The 21,674-nt window shown below is 40.6% G+C and overlaps 1 protein-coding gene across 2 annotated transcripts; it reads right to left on the bottom strand.

The window, feature by feature from the left end:
* Window positions 1–6,159: 6,159 nt before the first annotated feature.
* On the bottom strand, window positions 6,160–10,388 carry LOC146496947 (immunoglobulin lambda-1 light chain-like). 2 transcript variants are annotated; one of them, XM_085141002.1, is made up of 3 exons: window positions 9,942–10,385; window positions 8,406–8,717; window positions 6,160–8,264 (listed from the first exon to the last, which is right to left on the bottom strand). In XM_085141002.1, exons 1-3 carry the CDS (start codon window positions 10,069–10,071, stop codon window positions 8,077–8,079), a joined length of 630 nt encoding a protein of 209 aa, XP_084997128.1. In that variant the 5' UTR covers window positions 10,072–10,385; the 3' UTR covers window positions 6,160–8,076. The 2 variants fall into 2 exon arrangements, with proteins under 2 accessions (XP_084997128.1, XP_084997127.1); XM_085141001.1 differs by having other exon boundaries at window positions 6,163–8,273; window positions 9,942–10,388.
* Window positions 10,389–21,674: the final 11,286 nt, after the last annotated feature.

The following is a 21,674-nucleotide window of genomic DNA, read 5'->3' as shown; positions in this document are numbered from 1 at the left end:
GTCCTGCATGGAATGAATGAATGAATCAAGGCTTATTGGTCACATGCAGGTTGCCCCGCAGTGGAATAGAACCCCCCCCTCCGATTTACACACACAACATAGACATCACGTGGGCATACTGGTCGGAGATCTGCAGCGTTACAGAAAAACACTGAAAAAGTACACAACAAAAGTAGAAGAGGAAAAAAAGGGCTCTACTGAGCTGAGCTCCTGGGAGGACAGCATGAGAGCAGGAAACAAAAAACTCCTCTGCACGGAGAGCAGATAAATGTCCACAGCACAACATTATGCAGCACGTGACAAACCACAGGGTTGGGTAGGGGGTGAGGAGTAATCCGAAGGAAACACAGCAGCCATCCTGACCTGCGCTATTATTCCAGCGTGGACCCAGACCCGCCGTGGTCTCCAGGAGGGGACAAGCATCGAAGGCGTTCGGAAAGGGAGGGGGGATGAGTGAGTGCTTATCAGTCTATGTGTGTGCATGTCCAGAGTTCAGCTGAGACAGTGTCCTTCGCCCTATCAGGCTAAGTAAACAGTCTACCAGCCAACCCAGGTGGCCTTGCATGGAATGGGAAGAATAGTCAACACACAGTCGTTATCAGGGAGGTTTTGTTCGGCTCCAGCCTTGAGCCCACAGCTGGCGCCGAGGAGGTGTCCGCATTATGATGTTGATTTTTCTTTTATGCGAGCAGCTCAGGAGAATTTCAAAGCTGTTCTTTAACACTCCGACACTGGTCTCTCAATCTCCCGTTGGAGAACCGCGAGCTTCTGCATGATGTTATCAAATTTTAATTCCCTGGTCTTCTCGGTCTTTTGCTCAGATAGCCGATTCTGAGAACTCACAACTGCAGTGAGCAGTTCTGCTATGTGATCCAACTTTCGCTCAAAGGTGTCATTTTGAGCAGGCCTCTCCTTGATGCAACCCAGTATACGCTCGGAGGTGTTATTTTGAGTCTTCACGGCAGCTGTAAGCGTCTCCAAGGTCTCAACCTTGCTGGTTTCATGTCTGTGAAGGTTCTGAGTCATCCAGGTCATCGTAGTCAAAGGAGCTTGCAAAGAAAAGCGTCTGGACTTCTTTAAGTTACTTGAAGACGTTTCACCTCTCATCCGAGAAGCTTCTTCAGTTCTATCTCCAGCATCCTTGATGGCCCAGGATGTGAGTGGGCGTTAAGGCGTCCAGTTTTGAGATCCCTTCCCAGACGCCTTAACGCCCACTCACATCCTGGGCCATCTGACCTCAGGAATTCGCATGATAAGGTGGGGCCAGGTTTCACAATGAACTCACCCAAAATTCTGGCTGATTGGGACCCACACCCGCTTTCACACCTTGACTCAGGCGATTAGAGGATCATCAGGGGGTCCTTTTGTCCCTCTGTGGGGGGAAACTCCCACTAGGTTTATACCTGGGACTCCCCACCATTTGACCTTAGAACTGAAGAAGCTTCTCGGATGAGAGGTGAAACGTCTTCAAGTAACTTAAAGAAGTCCAGACGCTTTTCTTTGCAAGCTCCCATGCTGCTTTCAATGAGCCCGTTCTGAGAAGTCGCGCCTCGTCCCATCATTTCAATCCCAGCGGGCAGCATTGGCGGGGTTTGAACAGCCGGTTCCGCTCTCTTAATTCTCCAATAAGCCAGGGCTAAGCCAGCTCCGATTAGCAAGAACCCTGTTATCATGGTTGTGAATAGGTAGATATCTTCAGCGTCCTCGATCGACAGTCCCGCCAGGCACACGATCCTCCATTCCTGCCACCCGTCCATCGTGTATCCAGCAGGGAATGTCACGGTTCTGGGTCCGTTGGACCCAGTATTTTGAGTTTATTATGTTTTGGTTTAATTTTGCATCAGGGATTGTTTTCTTGTTGTGTTAATGATTATGATGTTTATTATTAGAGTTTCATGTTTCTGTTTATTTGTGTTTAGGATTTGTTCTTTGGTTGTGTCTGCTTTGTATTGGTCTAGTTCCATGTGTCATTTTCTGTCTCTCAATGTCGAGTCTGCATCTTAGTGTGATGGTTTCTTGTTCCTGTTTTATTGTGAAGGTCTGCGTCTCATGTGAGTGTGTTCAGTTTTACCTCTCGTCTCGTTAATGACTCCCAGCTGTGTCCCCCACCTGTGTTTAATCTCGCTGGTCCGTCTGTGTATCCACCATGTTTCATCCGTGTGTTCCCTGCCGTCACCATCTTGTACCGTCGTCCACCTTGCTTCATGTTTGAGTTCCGGTTCGTATTCAGTAGTTTAGTTGTCTCCAGTATAGTTTAGTGTGATCTCTGTTTCCGTTTTTCCACTGGCGCATTGTGTTCAATAAACCACCTTCACTCCTCCACTACTGCCTGCGATTAGATCCTCATTTATTATTTTTATACGGCTCATCTAACTCGCCGTGAAAGGGAAAGTCCCTCCAGGGCACTCAGGCTCTCCCGAGCCCAGACATCTCGTTGAGAAGAGGGTGTCAATAGCATTCAGAGACCAGTTGATCAAATCCATAATTCTCTTTAGGTTTTAGAGAACAGACTGTGAGAGAGTGTTCCAGGGACAGACACACGAGACAAGACAAGGACACAAGAGGCTAAGCAGAGAAGCTAAGGGGAAGGAGGAGAGGAGAAAAGTGCGACTGCCTTCGCTTGAGTCAAAGAGAAGAGCACCTGTTTCATATTGCCGGCACATAACAGAGAGGCTCGTGCTCGCCTTTTTTTACTCTAAGCGTACCAGTCAACCACTTCCCGACATGCCTAAGGCTAATGTGGGAAGGTTGACACCTCACAGGCAATAGCAGAGTGTCCTCAATTTGCTGTGTAGCCAGCTCCCTCTCTCGCCAGTTAGGGGCTACTGGAGGACAGCTATCAGGAGGACTTTGAGGCTGAGTCCATCCTTTTTTCCACAGGCTGCTACCTGTCCTGCAGGAAGCCCCCAGCCAGGTTATACTTTTTGAGGTGATCGACAGGGCATTCACAGCTCTGGATATTAGGTCACGTTCCCAGCATGTGACCCAGCATTGGGTCACGTTCCCGACTGTGTGTGGAAACAGTCGATCCTCTCTGGGGATGGACCCTTGGTCACGTCACGACAGACTTGGTCTCCACGGTCGGCTTAGCATCTTGCTGGCCGATCATAGTGACCCGCTCTGTAAAAATGTTTTTTTAAGGACCCACGGAGGAAGACTCCTGATGTGTCATTTCAGAAACATCAGGAACTGAAGGTCACCGCAGGGATCAAGCAGAACTCGCAATCTTCACCAGCAGCTTCCTCAGAGGGAAATCTTCAGACCTCCACTAGACGCCCAAAATAGAAGATGGACAAATCTGCATTTCATGAGCAGTGTGATAGAGACCTTTACTTTGTGTGATGTTAGAAGTTTTCACATCATCCTCAGATGAAGCACAGAGACTCTGGACTTTTACATAATGATGTTATATTCAGTCCTGTAGAAAGTTACATATTTAAAATATATATTATCCTTTCTGGTTACTCTGGTATGAAGGACTCTGAATGACTTCATGGTAAAGAACACAATATTGGCAAAACACAGTGTGTGTGAATTCCAGATTAAAGTTTTTAGTTCAACATACAAGTGACGACCTTTGACCTTCATCAGGTTTTATTTAATTGTGTCAGAGAAAATCTCACTTCATGCAGCTGACTACATTCAGTGTTTAAAACAGAAGCTGTGCAGGTCTGAGATCAGCAACTTTCTGAAACACCAAACTGAGTTAATATTTATGCTCCTATAGTGACACAGTTACATGGATGTTTAATCCCTTTGACTTTTTGTCTTTAACTTTATGAATAAAACAGCTGCAGCTTCCACTGACAAAGAGTGAACATGTAGGATGATGTGTGTGATGTCACTGGGTGGTGCTGAGGGCAGCTCCTAAAATCACAAAGAGAACAGAATCATCACAAACTGTGAAAGTTTATCCATCAAACCTGAAGTAAAGCTGACTCTTCTCTGTCCTCACACACTTCAGGATCTGAAGTTCTACAGTTCTGCTGACAGCTGATAGATGAGCTGTTTGTTAAAAAAGACAAAGTCTTATATACTAACACATTATCCAGTATAATATTTACCTTTGAGTCATTGGTGCTTTTTAAATGGAGACCTCAAAGATGAGATGATGAGCAAGTTTCCAGTCCTGGTTCAGTCTGCTGAGTATTGGACAACATATATTATTTATCTCTAAGGATGGAAGATGTACAGAGTACTGCACATGTAACTTTGTGAACAAGACTCATTAAGAATAAATCAGACTGATCTTTAACCTGAATATTTCAAACAAATTCAGTAGAGAAAAATCTATAAATAAATAAACAGTCTGGAACAAAATCCCAGAAACTTCCTGTGATTAAATGACTAAGATTCAATTTGAGGAAATATGAAGTTCTGTTGGTTAAAACTTGTGAACGAGAGTGTTTTACATGGAATCACTTTTTCTGCTGTTAAATCTGTGTGTTTGATCCAGTCAGACTCTGATTCTTCTTCAGCAGCGATGCTGCAAATGAAATTAAGCAGCCAAAGCTGCTCAAATGTGATTGGTCAGGAAACAAAAGGAGAAAGCAGAAATCCTGTCCTTTTATTCCAGATTTGACATATTCAGATACAAAATCTGTTTTTTTCTATCAGAGAGAAAAGACGGTGACAGAAAGATGAGGCACCGTGACTGATTCATCCTCTATAAACATCCACAGGAAACTGATGGAAATCTGTCCAACAACATCAGCGTCCTAATGAGCCGCTGCTAGAAGGACAAAATCCTGACCTGACATCAGTCCAAGTGTCTGGTTAAATGTACTGAAAGGTGTTAAACAACAAGTGCTGCTGGAAGAGTTTTCATGAAGAGAACATTAACACTGTGAATGAGGGATGGACTTTGATTCAGTTTGACACAATCTGTTTTTCTTTCACTTTGAATAAATGTTTTTGTGGGACTGAGGATACATTTGTTTCCATTTGGAAGTTTGATGTCATCTGTTCCTCTTGTTTCTGTCTTAAAACAGGATGAAAAATCTGTTCAAACAGAAATAAATAGAATTGAATTTCTGAGAGCAGTAAATAAAAATCGTCCCTGAGCTCAGTATGTTTGTGACTCTGAGATGGAGGTGAAACATGTGAAGCTGGGCTGTGGTTTACTGCTCTCTTCCTGTCACAGACACTGTTTGACATCTGTTCATCTGTTGGTTTTTGTTCAGGCTGCAGGGATCATTTCTCACTGTGGGGAGCAGACTTACCACAGGAGCAGTAGTAGGTGGCTGAATGATCGAGTTTAACTTTTTCTATCTTCAACTCACAGCCGTTCTGTTTATTCACAGCTGAGAAATCATCTTTTTGTGGATGATTGTAACTTTCATCTATGTCATCATTTGTTTTATCAATATCAAGAATAGCTTTGAATGTTTCTTTTTCTTTCTTCTGGTACCAGTATATATAATCATAATCACACTGTTCAGTCCCTCCACAGCTGAAGGAGACACTTTCTCCAACTCTCCTGGTCAATGTTAAATCGTCCTGAATCAGCTGTTCTGCTGCCATGGTAACCAGTGCTGTAGAGACACAGACAGATAGATGAAGGTTAGTGTGACAGTGTTTGTTACAGGTTGACTTTGTTGGCTCCTGATTGGCTGGAAACACTCACCTGAACACAGACAGCACAGAGCAGCAGCTGGGAGGAAAAGCATTTTGTGCAGTGGTGTTTCCTCTGGTGAACCTGGGGAGAAGTGGCGCTCTGATGCAGCTGAGGCCAAACAAGGACGAGCTGCGAGATCAGACGAGGGCCACGTGGTTTCTAACAGGTCCTCAAAGCTCCCATCAGCCCCTGCGGCCCACAGATAAGACTGCTGCTGCTGATTGACAGCTCAGCTGAAGCTGCTGTGGTTTCATCGTCTTCATTTCAATCTGACAGCAGATCCAAAAATCTGGGTCACATGATGCACAAACACTCAGAAACATTCATGTTGCTGTGAATTTAGTATCACACACTGTTATCTGTTGTTTAACAGCTGTGATGAAAACACTAAATATACAAACTAAATATAACTAAACTATAAATAAATAGAAAAATAAAAATAATAATATGGTTCAATATTTTAAAAGTTCATAAATTGCACACAAAGTAGTTAAAAAAACCAAATCATATATAAGAACATTTAGAGTAAAAATCTTCTTTGAAACAAACACATGTGGTTCTGTTGTGTGTTTAAAATATGTGCACACTGTGCTTCTTTCCCACATCTTCTAATGTGTTTTGTTCCAAGTTGGTTTCAGACTGAAGGATTCATTAAAGCCTTTTTAAGAATCATTCAAATGATGATCATCAATTCTAATATCTATAAACAGTAATAAAAACAGGGCTGTGTTTCACGTCAGCTTCATTTATTTGTAGCCATGGTTAGATTTCATTTGCAGTAGGCAGTCATCCACCTTTACACACACATTTACACAACAGTACAAAAGTACTTTTTGATTCATGAAAGAGAAATAAGACAAATGTTGCCTTTGTATCATCTCTGATATCGAAGGTCTCATTTGAAGATGTGAGTGAAGGACACAAATCTTTTGATCTGGTGTTGTTCTACATTTTAGGACTAAAAGACAGAAGGAAGAAAGTGAAAGTGACTGTGCGAGGGGTTGAAGTCATGAAGTCAAGTGGAGGCCGCTGACTGCTGTTACTTTCTGCTGTACAGCTTAAACAGGGACTCACAGTCAGCCTGCTAGAACATTTGGATGAAGAGAAAAAGGAGGAAAAAGACTTTGAGGGAAAAATCCAATAAGATCAGCATGTTTTTAATGTGGGAATACAACAGTTTCCTCCACCATGACACACACTGGAGCCTCTTTTTGCTCACAGCTTCACTGTTTGTCTCAAAGTTCAGTTTGGAGGCCAAAATTGTTGCAACACATTTGTAAGTTTGCACTAATTTCACTGTGTGACCCTTAATGGATGTAATCAAAGAATCAGTCAGTGAAATATGAAGCTGTGCTGTAAGTTTGGAGGAGAAAAGTGTCTCAGTGACTTTAATGAGGTGAACACATGAATACAGAGCACTGACTGACACGTACAGACTCCTTTAATGAGTCGCACACATTTTTGTGACTTCATTAAATGTCAAAAATGACACAACAACCTGCGAGCACATTATTGTCTGTTTGCTGTTTGTGTGCTTTGTTTCCTGTTATGATAGCAGGCATACAGCCATGTTCTCAATGTCTCAGCTATCATTGATTATTTCTGCTTTTCCTCTTCTATTAGGCACTTCAACTCAATGAATGACACACAGAAAGATTTCATGACTGTGTTCTTCAAAATAAGGACAATATGTTATCTGCATCTGAATGACTCATGTTGCCTTGTTTCTACTTTGTTTGCATATTTCTGCTTGTTGGAAACGATTTTCTGAATCATTCAGTAGTTTTTGTAATAATAAGGACATTTAGCAACACTTCAAAATGATTCTCCAACATTTGCTGTTCAGACTTGATCTGTTCTTACGTGTGTGATATCCAGAATGAAAAACTCAGCTCAGCTAATAAAATGGGAGCTGAGCAGACTGCAGGGGCTTCATGGTCTCTCCTTTGAGTCCATGAAAGTTCATTTGTCAGCTCTGAGTTGAGGATTTGAGCTGTTTCTCTCACAGGTGAAGAACACAGATGCTTCCTGGAATCATTCTTGAAGCAGAGTTCATGCTTGTAACTGTCATTGTGTTATTAAAGTGAAAAGCCACAGCTAACGGTGTGGAGGCTGCAGAGCAGAAAGCCACACAGCCCGTCTGCTGCAGGAAGTTTGGATACAGTCAGTTTGTGCTTCACTCACACGGCTTGTTGTTCATCACACAATGAAAGTCGAATCAAACTCTTCATCTTGAAATCTTTATTATTCACACAAACACAACTACACTGTTTGACATTTGAAAATCAAACAAAAACAAATCAAACTGAAAACTTGTGATAAAAATATTCCTGATGATTTTTGTTACTACAATAAAAGTCACAATAAGTACAAAAAGAATTCTAACTCAGAGCAACAATACATGTAAAGATGGATTTATTTCAGATTCTAACTGTTGAGAAAAGGCGAGCAGGAAACAGTCAGTCAGCATGTGTGCAGTTGGTGGACGCTCCCTTGTTTGTGAGCATCATCAGCAGAGAGAGTCCACAGCAGTACACCAGACTCTTCACTATCAGCACTGTGTACAGCAGGCAGAGCAGCTTCACCTCGTGTGTAGAAGGAAGAGGAGGCACAGTTGGTGGGAGGTGGAAGAGTGTTGATGGAAGAGCTGGAAGCTCTGAAACAGAAAAGGAGTCAAATGTTTGGAGCTGCAGTGAGAAATGTCAGTCCTCTGCTGCTCTGCTCTCTTTGACAGCATCTCCACATGAAGCTGAATCACTGCTCAACACAGTCACCAAGCCTTCATTACCTTGTTGTGTTTGGGCCTCCACTGTGCCCCCCTCGTGCTTCACCCAGCAGCTGTACATGTATGTGTCACAAACATCACGATCAACCATCCTGATGGCAATGGTGCGTCCCGACTCTCTGAGCTCCAGCTGCTCTCCCTCAGCAGGGGGCAGCTCCTCCGCTTCTCCGCCGTTCTTCTTCTGTCTTTTCCAGGAGAACTGGACCGGAGGAGGAAACATGGCTGAGGCCACACACAGCAGGGAGCTGTTCCCCTCCAGGTGGGCTCTGGATGCTGCTGGGTACACGCTCACCACGGGCTTCACTACCTGCTCATCTGAAGTTTGACAGCAGCAACAAGCAGCACAGACACACATTCACACAGTCAGCAGCAGCTTCCAGCACTGCACTGCATTCAGTCTGATCCTGGAAACTACATGGACTCTGATCACTAAACTACTCATCAATACAGCACAAAGTTCACTACATACACTGGATTCAGCTTCATATCAAACACAGTCATCACCTCATGTCATCATGGCTCACATGACGAACACTCAGTGTGTCTTTACATTATGAAATAAAATGTATTTCTCTTTTATTTTCTTGATATTATTTCAAAATATGACTCATCACACATGTAAATGTATATTGTGATTTTTTTTTTTTACAATTTAAATTTGATTTCCCATCTAAAAAAAAAACAAATTCTAACAAAAATGTGTTTGTTTCCAAAAAGAAATTATTTCTTTCACACTGCACTAACCATAACACAACATAATTTCAACAATGAAATTTACATTTTTGCATTGGGGTTTTTAAACATTTGTTGTATAGATTTCACAATTCTTGTATTTTATACTCCAACAATTGCAACAGCAGCACATCTATTGTTTATTTCATGATATGTTTTAAATGTGTGAATGAATTGTTACACACATTTAAATGTAATTAATCAGACACTTGAATGAAAATTAAATACCTTTTTTTAAATAATATAAATTAATGATCATACTTTACGTGATACGTTGTATGGGAGGAACAGTTTGGGGAAATGTTATTTACCTGTACATATTTTTTCAAAGAAGCATTTACTGGTAACATTTTTCTTGTCATTTGAAATTTAGTCACACACATCAAACGAATCTTACTTGTAACAATTTCATTCTAATTTTTGTTATCACATTTTTTAATCACACCATTAACTGCTATCTATTTTCTCTTTAGCATAGCTTATATATACAAATTTATTTATACTTATTTGAATATCAAATATGATCTTGTGTTAAAAACCAGCAGAATTACTGAGAGGATCAAATCCTAAATATTTGTAACATCACTAATATTTGCAGAAACAAAGAATAACTTTAGTTGTTCAGTGAGATTTCAACATGTTTTCAGAGATTATTGAGCTTTTCTTCTGTAACAATGGCTGCAGATGAATTCTCCTATTTTAGTTTTTGAAAACCTAACATCTAATACCTGCAACAATAGAAGCTGGCTTTTAAAATATTTTCAGTGTCTACAATAAAACAACAGAAGGAAAATTCTTTGTTCTTACCTGTTACATAGAGTTTAGTTCCAGAGCCAAAGATTCGGTTTCTCACAGTGAGAAAGACTGCTACAAAAACCTGTCTGCTGTTGAACGTGTCAGCTGAGGCGAATGAGTCCAAATGAGGAAGCAGGATCATATTTCAGCTCCATGATGTGTTTCTCTAATGTTCATATCAACATGACTGTCTCTTCTTCTCTTTTCTTTAATGCACATGGATTCTTCATTAACTGATTCAGTTGATTCTGAATTTTTGATCTAGGTCAACATTTGAGGTCTGGACTGAAACACTGACATGCATAATGCAACTGCAATTTAAAGGCTTCTGTTTAGTCTGCTTAAAATGTAGTTATTCATGGCAGTCAATCAGCTTTGTGTCAGCATTATATGGCTTGCAGTCCACACTCAATACTGGATGACTGTGATGGCATCAGCCACACAGGAGTAAATTAGTCCATTTTTTACTTTATTAGTTTGCTTCGCAGGAACAAAATGCCTGCTCAGCAGGACCAACCATGGGCTTACCAGGAGCAGGGGTGTTTTAGGTTTAGTTAGGTTATTCTGTGCTTAGTTAATATTAGTGTGTTTTTGTTTCCCCCCTATTGTGTGTAAATGGTTTGGCCAAATCATTATAGAAGCTACCCTCATGTGTCTTTGTAATTAGGTCAGTTTGTGAGTTAAGTTGTGTCTCACTTTGTTTTGTTTAAGTTTCTGGAAATTACTTTTCGTAGAGTTATATTTAGTTGACCTCTTTTATGGGCCTGCTAAGTATGTTTTTGAATTTTGTTAATTTTGGACTTTTTGAGGGTTAAAATAAAGAAAACCCTTTTTGAAGATACTTTTTTGCCTGTGTCCTCTTTGCTTTGGCTGCTTGGTCCCTCACAATGACATACAGACTCCTTTTTGATAAAGTTAGTTATAACTGGATCAGGTGACCCTGAGTTATGCTGCAATCCCATGATGCACTGAACATTTCTCCTTCTCTCATCTCTTCTTCCCTTACTATGTTTTATACACCACTCTGCATTTTATTATAAGTTATTATTAATCTCTAGCTCTCTTCCGCAGCATGTCTTTTGTCATGAATAACACAGAAAGTGGTAACTAAAAGTCTGCTGTCATCTCCCTACTCCTTTACAAAAACATACATCCACCATTTTGTCAGTGTGTGGGTGGCGTAGGTGCAATCTTGAGTATCAGTGTCAAGTTGCCAAGTCAATCAAACATTTGTCCAGTTAGTTCCTGATGTTTATTGCTTATAGCAGAATCTCTTATGTCACATTAAGTTTCTACTGCCAGCGATATGACGGCATTTCAAAAAAGAAGAATTTAGACTGGATTACATCGCTGAATCCTTTTAGACAAGGGACTCGCTATCTGATTGTGTCCCAAATAAGTGGCCTTCTCCAGAGCCCATTGTAATGTGAAGTAGCTCACTTTGCGATTTTTTCCAGCAAAACTGTTGTATAGTGCTGTTACAGTCCTGGCTGAGGCAGACTGTATGTGTTGTGAAAAAAGCAAATGCAGACCGGAACAGAGCGTGGAACGTGATGGGGACTAACAGAAAACAAGCAGTTTATCAAGGCTGAATAAATACAAATAAAGGGTATGGGTGAAACTAAACAATAACCTACACTGGGTGAAGTAAAATAAAACATGGGAAAAAAAACCTTTAAACATGGAGACACGGTGTGGACGAGCAGACAACCTGCCAAGGAACGACTGAAAACACACGGACTAAATACACACTGGTGGATAATGAGGGAAGTGGGAACACATGGGGAAACAGCTGACACACATGAACATAACGATGTCACAAGGGGAGTGTAAAACTAAACACATAGAACACAGGAACACAGGACCTCTTCAAAATAAAACAGGAAACATAATGGAAAGCAGACATGACAACATGAACTTGACAACAAAAGACATGCAGACATGAAACACATAGAGGACAAAGGAGACTTAACACAGGGGTTAAAACACAAGGGGGAACTAAAAAAGAACTTAGATAACCTAATGAACTGAAATAATAATAATGGATTGCATTTATATAGCGCTTTTCTAAGCACCCAAAGCGCTTTACAATTCCACTATTCATTCACTCTCACATTCACACACTGGTGGAGGCAGCTACAGTTGTAGCCACAGCTGCCCTGGGGCAGACTGACAGAAGCGAGGCTGCCATATCGCACCATCGGCCCCTCTGACCATCACCAGTAGGCGGTAGGTGACGTGTCTTGCCCAAGGACACAACGACCAGGACAGAGAGCCCAGGGATCGAACTGGCGGTTAAAGATACGCTTCACAACCCCCTGAGCCACGGTCGCCCCAGAAATAAACCATAACCATCAACATAAACTAAAATTCAAAACACTGGGTCTTCAGGGGTTTTTCTGAAACAAAACCTTTTTGTTGTGGTGCTCTGGACACTTTCTCAATTCTCCACTCCAAGGCAGTCGTTTCTCTTCCCGGATTCCTTAACCCAATTTGATTCCCCACAAAACAACAGCATTCAACTCAATTCAACTCAATTAATTTTTATTTATACAGTGCCAAATCACAACAAAAGTCACCTCAAGGCGCTTTATATTGTGCAGTATATCCTATAATAATAGATACAGAGATAAAACCCAACAATCAAACAAACCCCTATGAGCAGCACTTTGGCGACAGTGGGAAGGAAAAACTCCCTTTTAACAGGAAGAAACCTCCGACAGAACCAGGCTCAGGGAGGGGCGGCCATCTGCTGTGATTGGTTGGGGTGAGAGAAGGAAGACAGGATAAAAGACATGCTGTGGAAGAGAGACAGAGATTAATAACAGATATGATTCAATGCAGAGAGGTCTGTTAATACATACTGAGTGAGAAAGGTGACTGGAAAGGAAAAACTCAATGCATCATGGGAATCCCCCGGCAGCCTACATCTATTGCAGCATAACTAAGGGAGGATTCAGGGTCACCTGGTCCAGCCCTAACTACTATGCTTTAGCAAAAAGGAAAGTTTGAAGCCTAATCTTAAAAGTAGAGATAGTGTCTGTCTCCCGAATCCAAACTGGAAGCTGGTTCCACAGAAGAGGGGCCTGAAAACTGAAGGCTCTGCCTCCCATTCTACTTTTAAATACTCTAGGAACAACAAGTAGGCCTGCAGAGCGCGAGCGAAGTGCTCTAATAGGGTGATATGGTACTACAAGGTCATTAAGATAAGATGGGGCCTGATTATTTAAGACCTTGTATGTGAGGAGCAGGATTTTGAATTCAATTCTGGATTTAACAGGAAGCCAATGAAGGGAAGCCAAAACAGGAGAAATCTGCTCTCTCTTTCTAGTCCCTGTCAGTACTCTTGCTGCAGCATTTTGGATTAACTGAAGGCTTTTCAGGGAGTTTTTAGGACTTCCTGATAATAATGAATTACAGTCGTCCAGCCTGGAAGTAATAAATGCATGAACTAGTTTTTCAGCGTCACTCTGAGACAGGATATTTCTAACTTTAGAGATGTTGCACAAATGGAAGAACGCAGTCTTACATATTTGTTTAATATGTGCGTTGAAGGACATGTCCTGGTCAAAAATGACTCCAAGGTTCCTCACAGTGTTACTGGAGGCCAAGATAATGCCATCCAGAGTAAGAATCTGGTTAGATACCATATTTCTAAGCTTTTCAGCGCCGAGTACAATGACCTCAGTTTTATCTGAGTTAAGAAGCAGAAAGTTAGTGGCCATCCAAGTCTTTATGTCTTTAAGACATTCCTGCAGTTTAACTCATTGGTGTGTGTTATCTGGCTTCATGGACAGATAGAGCTGGGTGTCATCTGCATAGCAGTGTAAATGTATGCTATGTCTTCTAATGATGCTGCCTAGGGGAAGCATGTATAATGTAAACAGAATTGGTCCTAGCACTGAACCCTGTGGAACTCCATAATTAACCTCAGTGTGTGAAGAGGACTCTCCATTTACATGAACAAACTGGAGTCTATTAGATAGATATGATACAAACCACTGCAGTGCAATACCTGTAATACCTACAGCATGTTCTAATCGCTCTAATAGGATATTATGGTCAACAGTATCGAATGCTGCACTAAGGACAAGAAGGACAAGCACAGAGATGAGTCCACTGTCAGAGGCCATAAGAAGATCATTTGTAACCTTCACTAAAGCTGTTTCTGTGCTGTGATGAACTCTGAAACCTGACTGAAACTCTTCAAATAAACCATTCCTCTGCAGATGATCTGTTAGCTGTTTGACAACTACTCTTTCAAGGATGTTTGATATGAAAGGAAGGTTGGAGATTGGCCTATAATTAGCTAAGACTGCTGGGTCTAGAGATGGCTTTTTGAGTAAAGGTTTAACTGCAGCCACCTTGAAGGCCTGTGGTACATAGCCGATTATTAGAGATAGGTTGATCATATATAAGATCGAAGAATTAATCAATGGCAGGACTTCTTTGAGCAGTTTTGTAGGAATGGGGTCTAAAAGACACGTTGATGGTTTGGAGGAAGTAATTATTGAAGTTAACTCAGAAAGATCGATTGGAGAAAAAGAGTCTAACTTAACATCAATGGTACTGAGAGTAGCTGTAGATAATATTACATCTGTGGGATGATTATTGGTAATTTTTTCTCTAATGATTAAAATTTTATAATTTTTAAAATTTTATTTGTGAAGAAGTAAGAGGAGGAGGATGCGGAGGATGAAGACCAAGGAACGTAATCTCTGATTACTGTAGCACAGTGCCTGTGCCTTGACAACAAGGACCACACAGACATGACACATGACAGGTAGACGCACGGACCAGGGAGACTTAGTACAGCGGGAGATGACAAAAAGAACTTAGAACCAGGACTAAACCGCAACCTAGAAATGAAATGAGCTAAACTAGAACATGAATGAATACAAAAAATACATAAAAACTCAAACACTGGTCACACGACCCAGTACCGTGACAATTTTGCTGTAACTGACATCTGTTTTTGAATTCCTGGAAGGATGAAGGCAAGGATGACTACAAAGGGACTTGGACTTGAACACTAAATAACAAAACTGTCACATAAACCTGTGTTTTGTTTTCAAGCTTTTTGTTTAGTTAGCAAACAATAGTTGTATTAGCATGCTAACATAATTGTTAAAGTTAAATAATCTTAATTCTTACAGCAGTAAACCAACATGGAGCTCAGTATGTTTGTGACTCTGAGATGGAGGTGAAACATGTGAAGCTGGGCTGTGGTTTACTGCTCTCTTCCTGTCACAGACACTGTTTGACATCTGTTCATCTGTTGGTTTTTGTTCAGGCTGCAGGGATCATTGCTCACTGTGGGGACTGACAGTAACAGTAGTAGGTGGCTGAATTGTCGGATTTCACTTGTTTAATCTCTAACGCCCAGCCTTCATTTGTATTTACAGAAGAGAAGTCATCGAGCTGAGGATGAGAAGAGTAACTTCTATCTATGTCACCGTTATTTTTATTAATATCAAAAATAAATCTCAGTGGTTCTCTGTCTTTCTTCTGGTACCAGAGTATGTATGCACCACACTGTTCAGTCCCTCCACAGCTGAAGGAGACACTTTCTCCAACTCTCCTGGTCAATGTTAAATCCTCCTGAATCAGCTGTGCTGCCATGGTAACCAGTGCTGTAGAGACACAGACAGATAGATGAAGGTTAGTGTGACAGTGTTTGTTACAGGTTGACTTTGTTGGCTCCTGATTGGCTGGAAACACTCACCTGAACACAGACAGCACAGAGCAGCAGCTGGGAGGAAAAGCATTTTGTGCAGTGGTGTTTCCTCTGGTGAACCTGGGGAGAAGTGGCGCTCTGATGCAGCTGAGGCCAAACAAGGACGAGCTGCGAGATCAGACGAGGGCCACGTGGTTTCTAACAGGTCCTCAAAGCTCCCATCAGCCCCTGCGGCCCACAGATAAGACTGCTGCTGCTGATTGAGAGTGCTGATTAGAATCGGCACTATGCACATCGCCATCAGACTCCTACACCTGCCTTTTGGCCTGAGAAAAAGGTTTGGTTGTCTGGAAAGGAAATCCTCCTGCTCACCGTTCACCTCCAGTTCATTTGTCAACCGCAAAAAGCTGTTGCTCTATTTAATTGAACAGAAATATGAATGACATCTTTTATTTATCGGAGAGGCTGCTTTGTTTAGTAGTTTGATTTTGATTTTTGATATGTATGATAATGTGCATACTGCTTAACAAGCAGAACAGACAAAAGCAATAAAATGTTAACATGCAGCATTTATGTACGCAGAGGCAGAAATAATAATGTAATTATAATATTTAATGTAAATATTTAGACTATTTATTTTATTTGTATACTGTATTTAATTTAAACATGTTCAGTTCCAATTTTATTTATATGAGGCCAAATCACAACAACAGTCACCTCAAGGCGCTTTATATTGTACAATAGATCCTACAATAATACATACAGAGAAAAACCCAACAATCACATGAGCCCCTATGATCAAGCACTTTGGCATAAGACAGGAGTCGGCAACCTTTCTAATGATGAGTGCATCTAAAATTTCAGTGTGCCATATGATTGCATTAGCAATAAATTTAATAACGCTCTATATTAGCAGTTACTCACTATATAGAATTATATTTGTTCGCAGATGTTTGCAGCTATCAGCGAATAGTTATCAGTTATTATTAAACAAAAAAGACTTTTTATCCATAACAGCAAATGAACTGTACAACAGAAAATACAAATGCTATTTATGGTCTCCTCACAACAATGATAAGAAAAATAAACTGGGCCAATATGGCATGTTTGTTAATACAGAGACACACATGTTAATGTGATCTCTGGTCTCCGAGTGTCCAGCGTTCAGACCTGAGGACTCATGTGAGAGAAAATCTGCTCACACAGACATGTAGAGCCAAATACTGTCAACAAGGCCTCTGCAATGTTCTGAAGACAGTTAAACCTGTCAGGTAGTGACGTCCAGCAGGTGAACATGCGGCTCCATGAACACACACAGCTGTGGATTCCAGCTGCTTCGATGTTGCATTAACTGTCATTAACTCAGCCAGTTAATGCGAGACAAATCCAGCTGCTCATTAAAGATTTCTGGTTTGATCAGAAAAGAAAACATTGGTCCAAACACCTGAAAGTCCTGAAAACACATTGTGAATTCTGTCTCGAGTCTACGGATGTATCCGTGTGTTTCTGAGGTGCTGATGCTGCACCAACAGCTCCTGAAGCATTTGAGGTGTCAGAATGTGGAAAGCTAACAACGTCCCTCTCACCGGTAGGCTAAGTTATTTTTAGCCAATTACAAGTTGAATCTGGTAGTTGAGGTTGTTAGCTAAGATACTGTCAATGGAAAATTGTACTTAGTAGTCAGTATAACCTTTAATGATATAAGTTTACATGTGATAGAAAACTGCATGATGACCTTTTTATTACTTAGAACTGATTGTTCTTTATAAAATGTGTTCTGATATTTTTATCTGAATCACAGCGATAGTAAGAAGCTGAACAAGCAGTTCTGAGCTCTTACCAGGAAGAAGGGCTGCTTCCCACATGCCCACACACACACAATCACATACGCACATCACGTATCAACATTCCACTGAACAAATGTATTCATTATTGTATTACTTTTCTTGTGTTTAAATAAAGACAAGTGCAAGAACAGATCACAGGGCCCCCACTCTCGTGTGAGCGCTCTGTGACCGCCTTTGCAAGTAAAAACTACAGCGTGTGTGTGTCTTCACTCTTAGACTCTCAGCTGAAGAAGTGTCGTTTAGAATAAATCTCTTGACAGATACCGTCATTAAGAAGTGGCACAACTAATGTCTCAGATTAATTCTCTTCGTGTCGTGCTCAGGGCTGGACTGGGACAAAAAATCGCCCCGGGCATTTTGACTAGAGACCACCAGGTATTATAGGAAAAGCCATAAAGAATGAAAAAAGCCACTGTTGTGACAGTGATGTACGCTGTCTTGTTGGTATATGTATGATTTCTATACATTTTATATCAGATAAAAACTTTGGTTGTAAGATTCAGATAATTATTAAAAGAAAGCGAGACATTTTAAATGAGAATAAGAAAGAAAAGTATTTCTTTGTGCCCCCCTCTCCCTGTTAATGCCCTACCTGCCCCCTGGCAAAACTTTACTAGACCCGCCCCTGCACAGTTACCAGCTGTCAGCTACTTAGAAAAAGATCCTGGTGTTATTTGTTTCTCAGAAACAGTTCATAACATAACTGCTGTTGTTTAGCTCAACATCCGCTGGTTTCGTCTTTCTGATCAAAGTAGGAGATAAACAAACAAGAGAGAAAAGCTGATCAGCTGATCATTGATCAGTTTCATGATTGAAGTGACAACAGTAGAGGGAGGGGGAGAGAAAGAGGCCCTGCAGCGTAAAGACCAGAATAACTCCAGCTTTGTGTCTTTTTCCATTCTAGCTGAAGTACGGGACAAACTGTTTGTTTTCATGAAATGTGTAATATTTTCTCTGAATACGAGACGATTCCGTTTTTTTACGGGACGGTTGGCAGCTCTACTAACTAACCTTATGAATAAAATAAAGTTCACTATCAGTAACATCACAGCACCCACCCAGCTGTATAGAAACTCCATCATACTAGTTTTCATTGTTTATATCGTTACAAACAACAACAACCACAACAACAATAAAAACCCCATCGGCTCATAAAAACTAAAAATCAGTCCAGCTATGATCGTGCCGGCACGCGTGCCCAGGGTTGCCAACCCCTGATTTAGTCTCCATGCGCATTGTTTTATTAGACTATAAAACAATGCGCATTTTATATTTTTCATTGTTTTTCTCATATTTTAGTTACTGTATTGAAGTCTGGGGGAATACATATGAGAAACCTCTAAACTTATTACAGAAGGAAGTGATACGAATGATTCATAATGTGAAATATAGAGAACATACAAATAAATTAGTTATAAAATCGAAATGATTAAAATTAGGAGATTTAGTGAAATTACAGACACTATTAATTATGTTTAAGGCTAAAAATAATATTTTGCCCTTTAAGTTACAAAGAGTATTTTTATTGTGCTCAGGGGGAGAAGACAGCAGAAGGAAATTTTATTTTAAGCATCAGTTAGCTGTGACTACACAAAGATTAATGAGTCCAATGGTTAGAGGTGTACGACTGTGGAACTCACTTCATTATAATTTAAAGAATTGTATAAATTTACATTGTTTTAAAAAAATGTTACATGCTTAAAACGATAACTCAATATGAAGAATGTGAATGAAATTGGAGTTCATTGAAAAAGGATCCATTATCATTTTTAGTTTTATTTATTTTAATTTTTATTTTTCTCCTTGTTACTATGTGGAGCGGTTATTCTGATTGTAAATGTGTTGTTTGGTTTGGGTTAGGAAGCAGAGGGCTGCTGAATGCCACACAATTCTTAAGAATAAGAGAAAACTCAGGTCAAAAAGTAAAACATGGGACGTGAGCAGGAGGCAGAGGGTTCAATGCCTTTTATCATTATTTCATCATTCTTGAAGCAGAGTTCATGCTTGTAACTGTCATTGTGTTATTAAAGTGAAAAGCCACAGCTAACGGTGTGGAGGCTGCAGAGCAGAAAGCCACACAGCCCGTCTGCTGCAGGAGAGCAAGTTTTGATTGGCTGTCAACATCTTTTTTCTCTCTTCTAATAACCACTGAGAACAGATTCATATCTGAAGCTGCACACTCATCAACTCTCCTCCCTCTTTGTACTTTAGATTTTCTGTTGTTGTCAGTGAACCTTTTCCCACTGAGCCCTCCACCCACACACAGCTGAACTGAGTACAATCACCCACCTGAGTCTAGGTCTTAAAATGACACAGAGGAGTTTCTTTAAAAATCAGGTGTTAGTGTTGTTAATATCTGTCAGGACAGTTAGAGGAGCATCATCATTAAAATGAAGAAAAACTTATTTAGTATCAGTGTAGCAGTCTATTTAGACAAAACAACGTTTGTTGTTGTTTTTCAGAAAGTCAAGAGCACGCGTATACAATATTAACACATGAAGAGAGAAATTCATTTTTAGTCATATTCCTGTTTCCTGTTTCCTGCTCATCATGTCCTGTTGTGAGTGAAAACTTAACATTGTTCTCAGACAAACAAAGATCAGAATCGATGTCAAACATGAGAAGCAAAGTCTAAACAGTTCTGGCAAACAATGATCAGCAGAGAGTCCACAGCACTACACCAGACTCTTCACCTGTTGAAGGTCGTTTTGTAGCCCTGGTAGTGTTTATTCTCTTCCTCCTGGTGTCAAGGGGCAGATACCAGTCTTGCTGTTGGGTTAAACACCATCCAGCTCTCATAGAGTAACTGAGATTGTGCTGGGAGACCCTGGAAACCTTCTGGACATTGAACATATTGGAGCACCATCCTGGAGTTGGATTACCTGAGAAGAAATGTTAGAGGACTCCATCTGTTAAACCATTCCTGTTTTGATGCTTCTCTCATTGTTGCTCATTTAGTGCACCTGTGCACCAAAGCAGTTACAGCTGATAAACAACCTCCTACTTAACGGACCAGATCAGTGCCCAGAGGTTTTAAATAAGTTGATGCTCTACTTTGACTCAAACGTGTTAGGACTCTAAATTTATTTCCCTGCATCATCTTAAAAACATTTCTCCCAAATTCACTCGGACATGTTTGTATCTTTGAAAATTTGTGATCTGCTCTCACATTTTAAATAAAGTTCTGCTTTGAATGATGACTTTGTAAAAACTAAGCCTGCAGAGATTCTGCTGGAAACACAGTCGACTGCAGCTTTTTGTCACGTCCACATGAAGCCTCCTGCTCTCCTCCACTTCCAGCTGAAGTGAAATTCATCTTCAACCAGCTGTCTGGATCTCTTTGGACTTCCTGTGACTCACCACAGGATGGCGCTCCTTCTCCTTCATTCTTCATTTTAAACTTTATGCTGTGAAGAAAATGCCTTTAGTCAGACCGCAGTCTTATCTGTGGGCTGCAGGGATTAATATGGCTTCATGGTCTCTCCTTTGAGTCCATTAAAGTTCATTTGTCAGCTCTGAGTTGAGGATTTGAGCTGTTTCTCTCACAGGTGAAGAACACAGATGCTTCCTGGAATCATTCTTGAAGCAGAGTTCATGCTTGTAACTGTCATTGTGTTATTAAAGTGAAAAGCCACAGCTAACGGTGTGGAGGCTGCAGAGCAGAAAGCCACACAGCCCGTCTGCTGCAGGAAGTTTGGATACAGTCAGTTTGTGCTTCACTCACACGGCTTGTTGTTCATCACACAATGAAAGTAGAATCAAAGTCTTCATCTTGAAGTCTTTATTATTCACACAAACACAACTACACTGTTGTTGCTGTTTGTTGGACTCACGTTTCTGCACAGCTGAATGATTCTGCTGTAAAAACTGAGTCAACATGTTGCCTTTGTGTTACTTTTGTTTTATCTGCATATTTTCAACGTTTATTTTTAGATTTCACTTTTTACAGTGAGACATGTTAAATGTTCAAATATTTTTGGAACATCCATAAAAAGACAGTGATATTCAGTATTTGTATCAGTGATCATTTACTAACAGAGATGAGAAGAGAGACCGAATGTTTAATAATCCACATTTAACTCTTTCCCTCTCTGGTGCAGTTGAGGATGCTGTTGTTCTTTCTTTGTGACTGTTTATGTTTAAATGTAGTTTTCACAGATTTTTGTGTTGTTGATGATCTGGGAGCAGACACACAAACACTCAAACAGGCTCAGATGAGGG

This window comes from Neolamprologus multifasciatus, chromosome 18 (genome assembly GCF_963576455.1).
Source record: "Neolamprologus multifasciatus chromosome 18, fNeoMul1.2, whole genome shotgun sequence".
In the NCBI taxonomy this organism is placed as follows: Eukaryota; Metazoa; Chordata; class Actinopteri; order Cichliformes; family Cichlidae; genus Neolamprologus; species Neolamprologus multifasciatus.
This window is presented reverse-complemented; position numbering and strand designations above follow the sequence as displayed.

What these genes read in the sequence shown, in the direction of transcription:
- LOC146496947 (XM_085141001.1), bottom strand. Translation starts at nt 10,071, where the DNA reads ATGATCCTGCTTCCTCATTTGGACTCATTCGCCTCAGCTGACACGTTC. An exon ending in AACTAAACTCTATGTAACAG is followed by an intron (nt 8,718 to 9,941) that starts GTAAGAACAAAG and finishes GTCAAACTTCAG; the next exon opens with ATGAGCAGGTAGTGAAGCCC. An exon ending in GGAGGCCCAAACACAACAAG is followed by an intron (nt 8,274 to 8,405) that starts GTAATGAAGGCT and finishes TTTCTGTTTCAG; the next exon opens with AGCTTCCAGCTCTTCCATCA.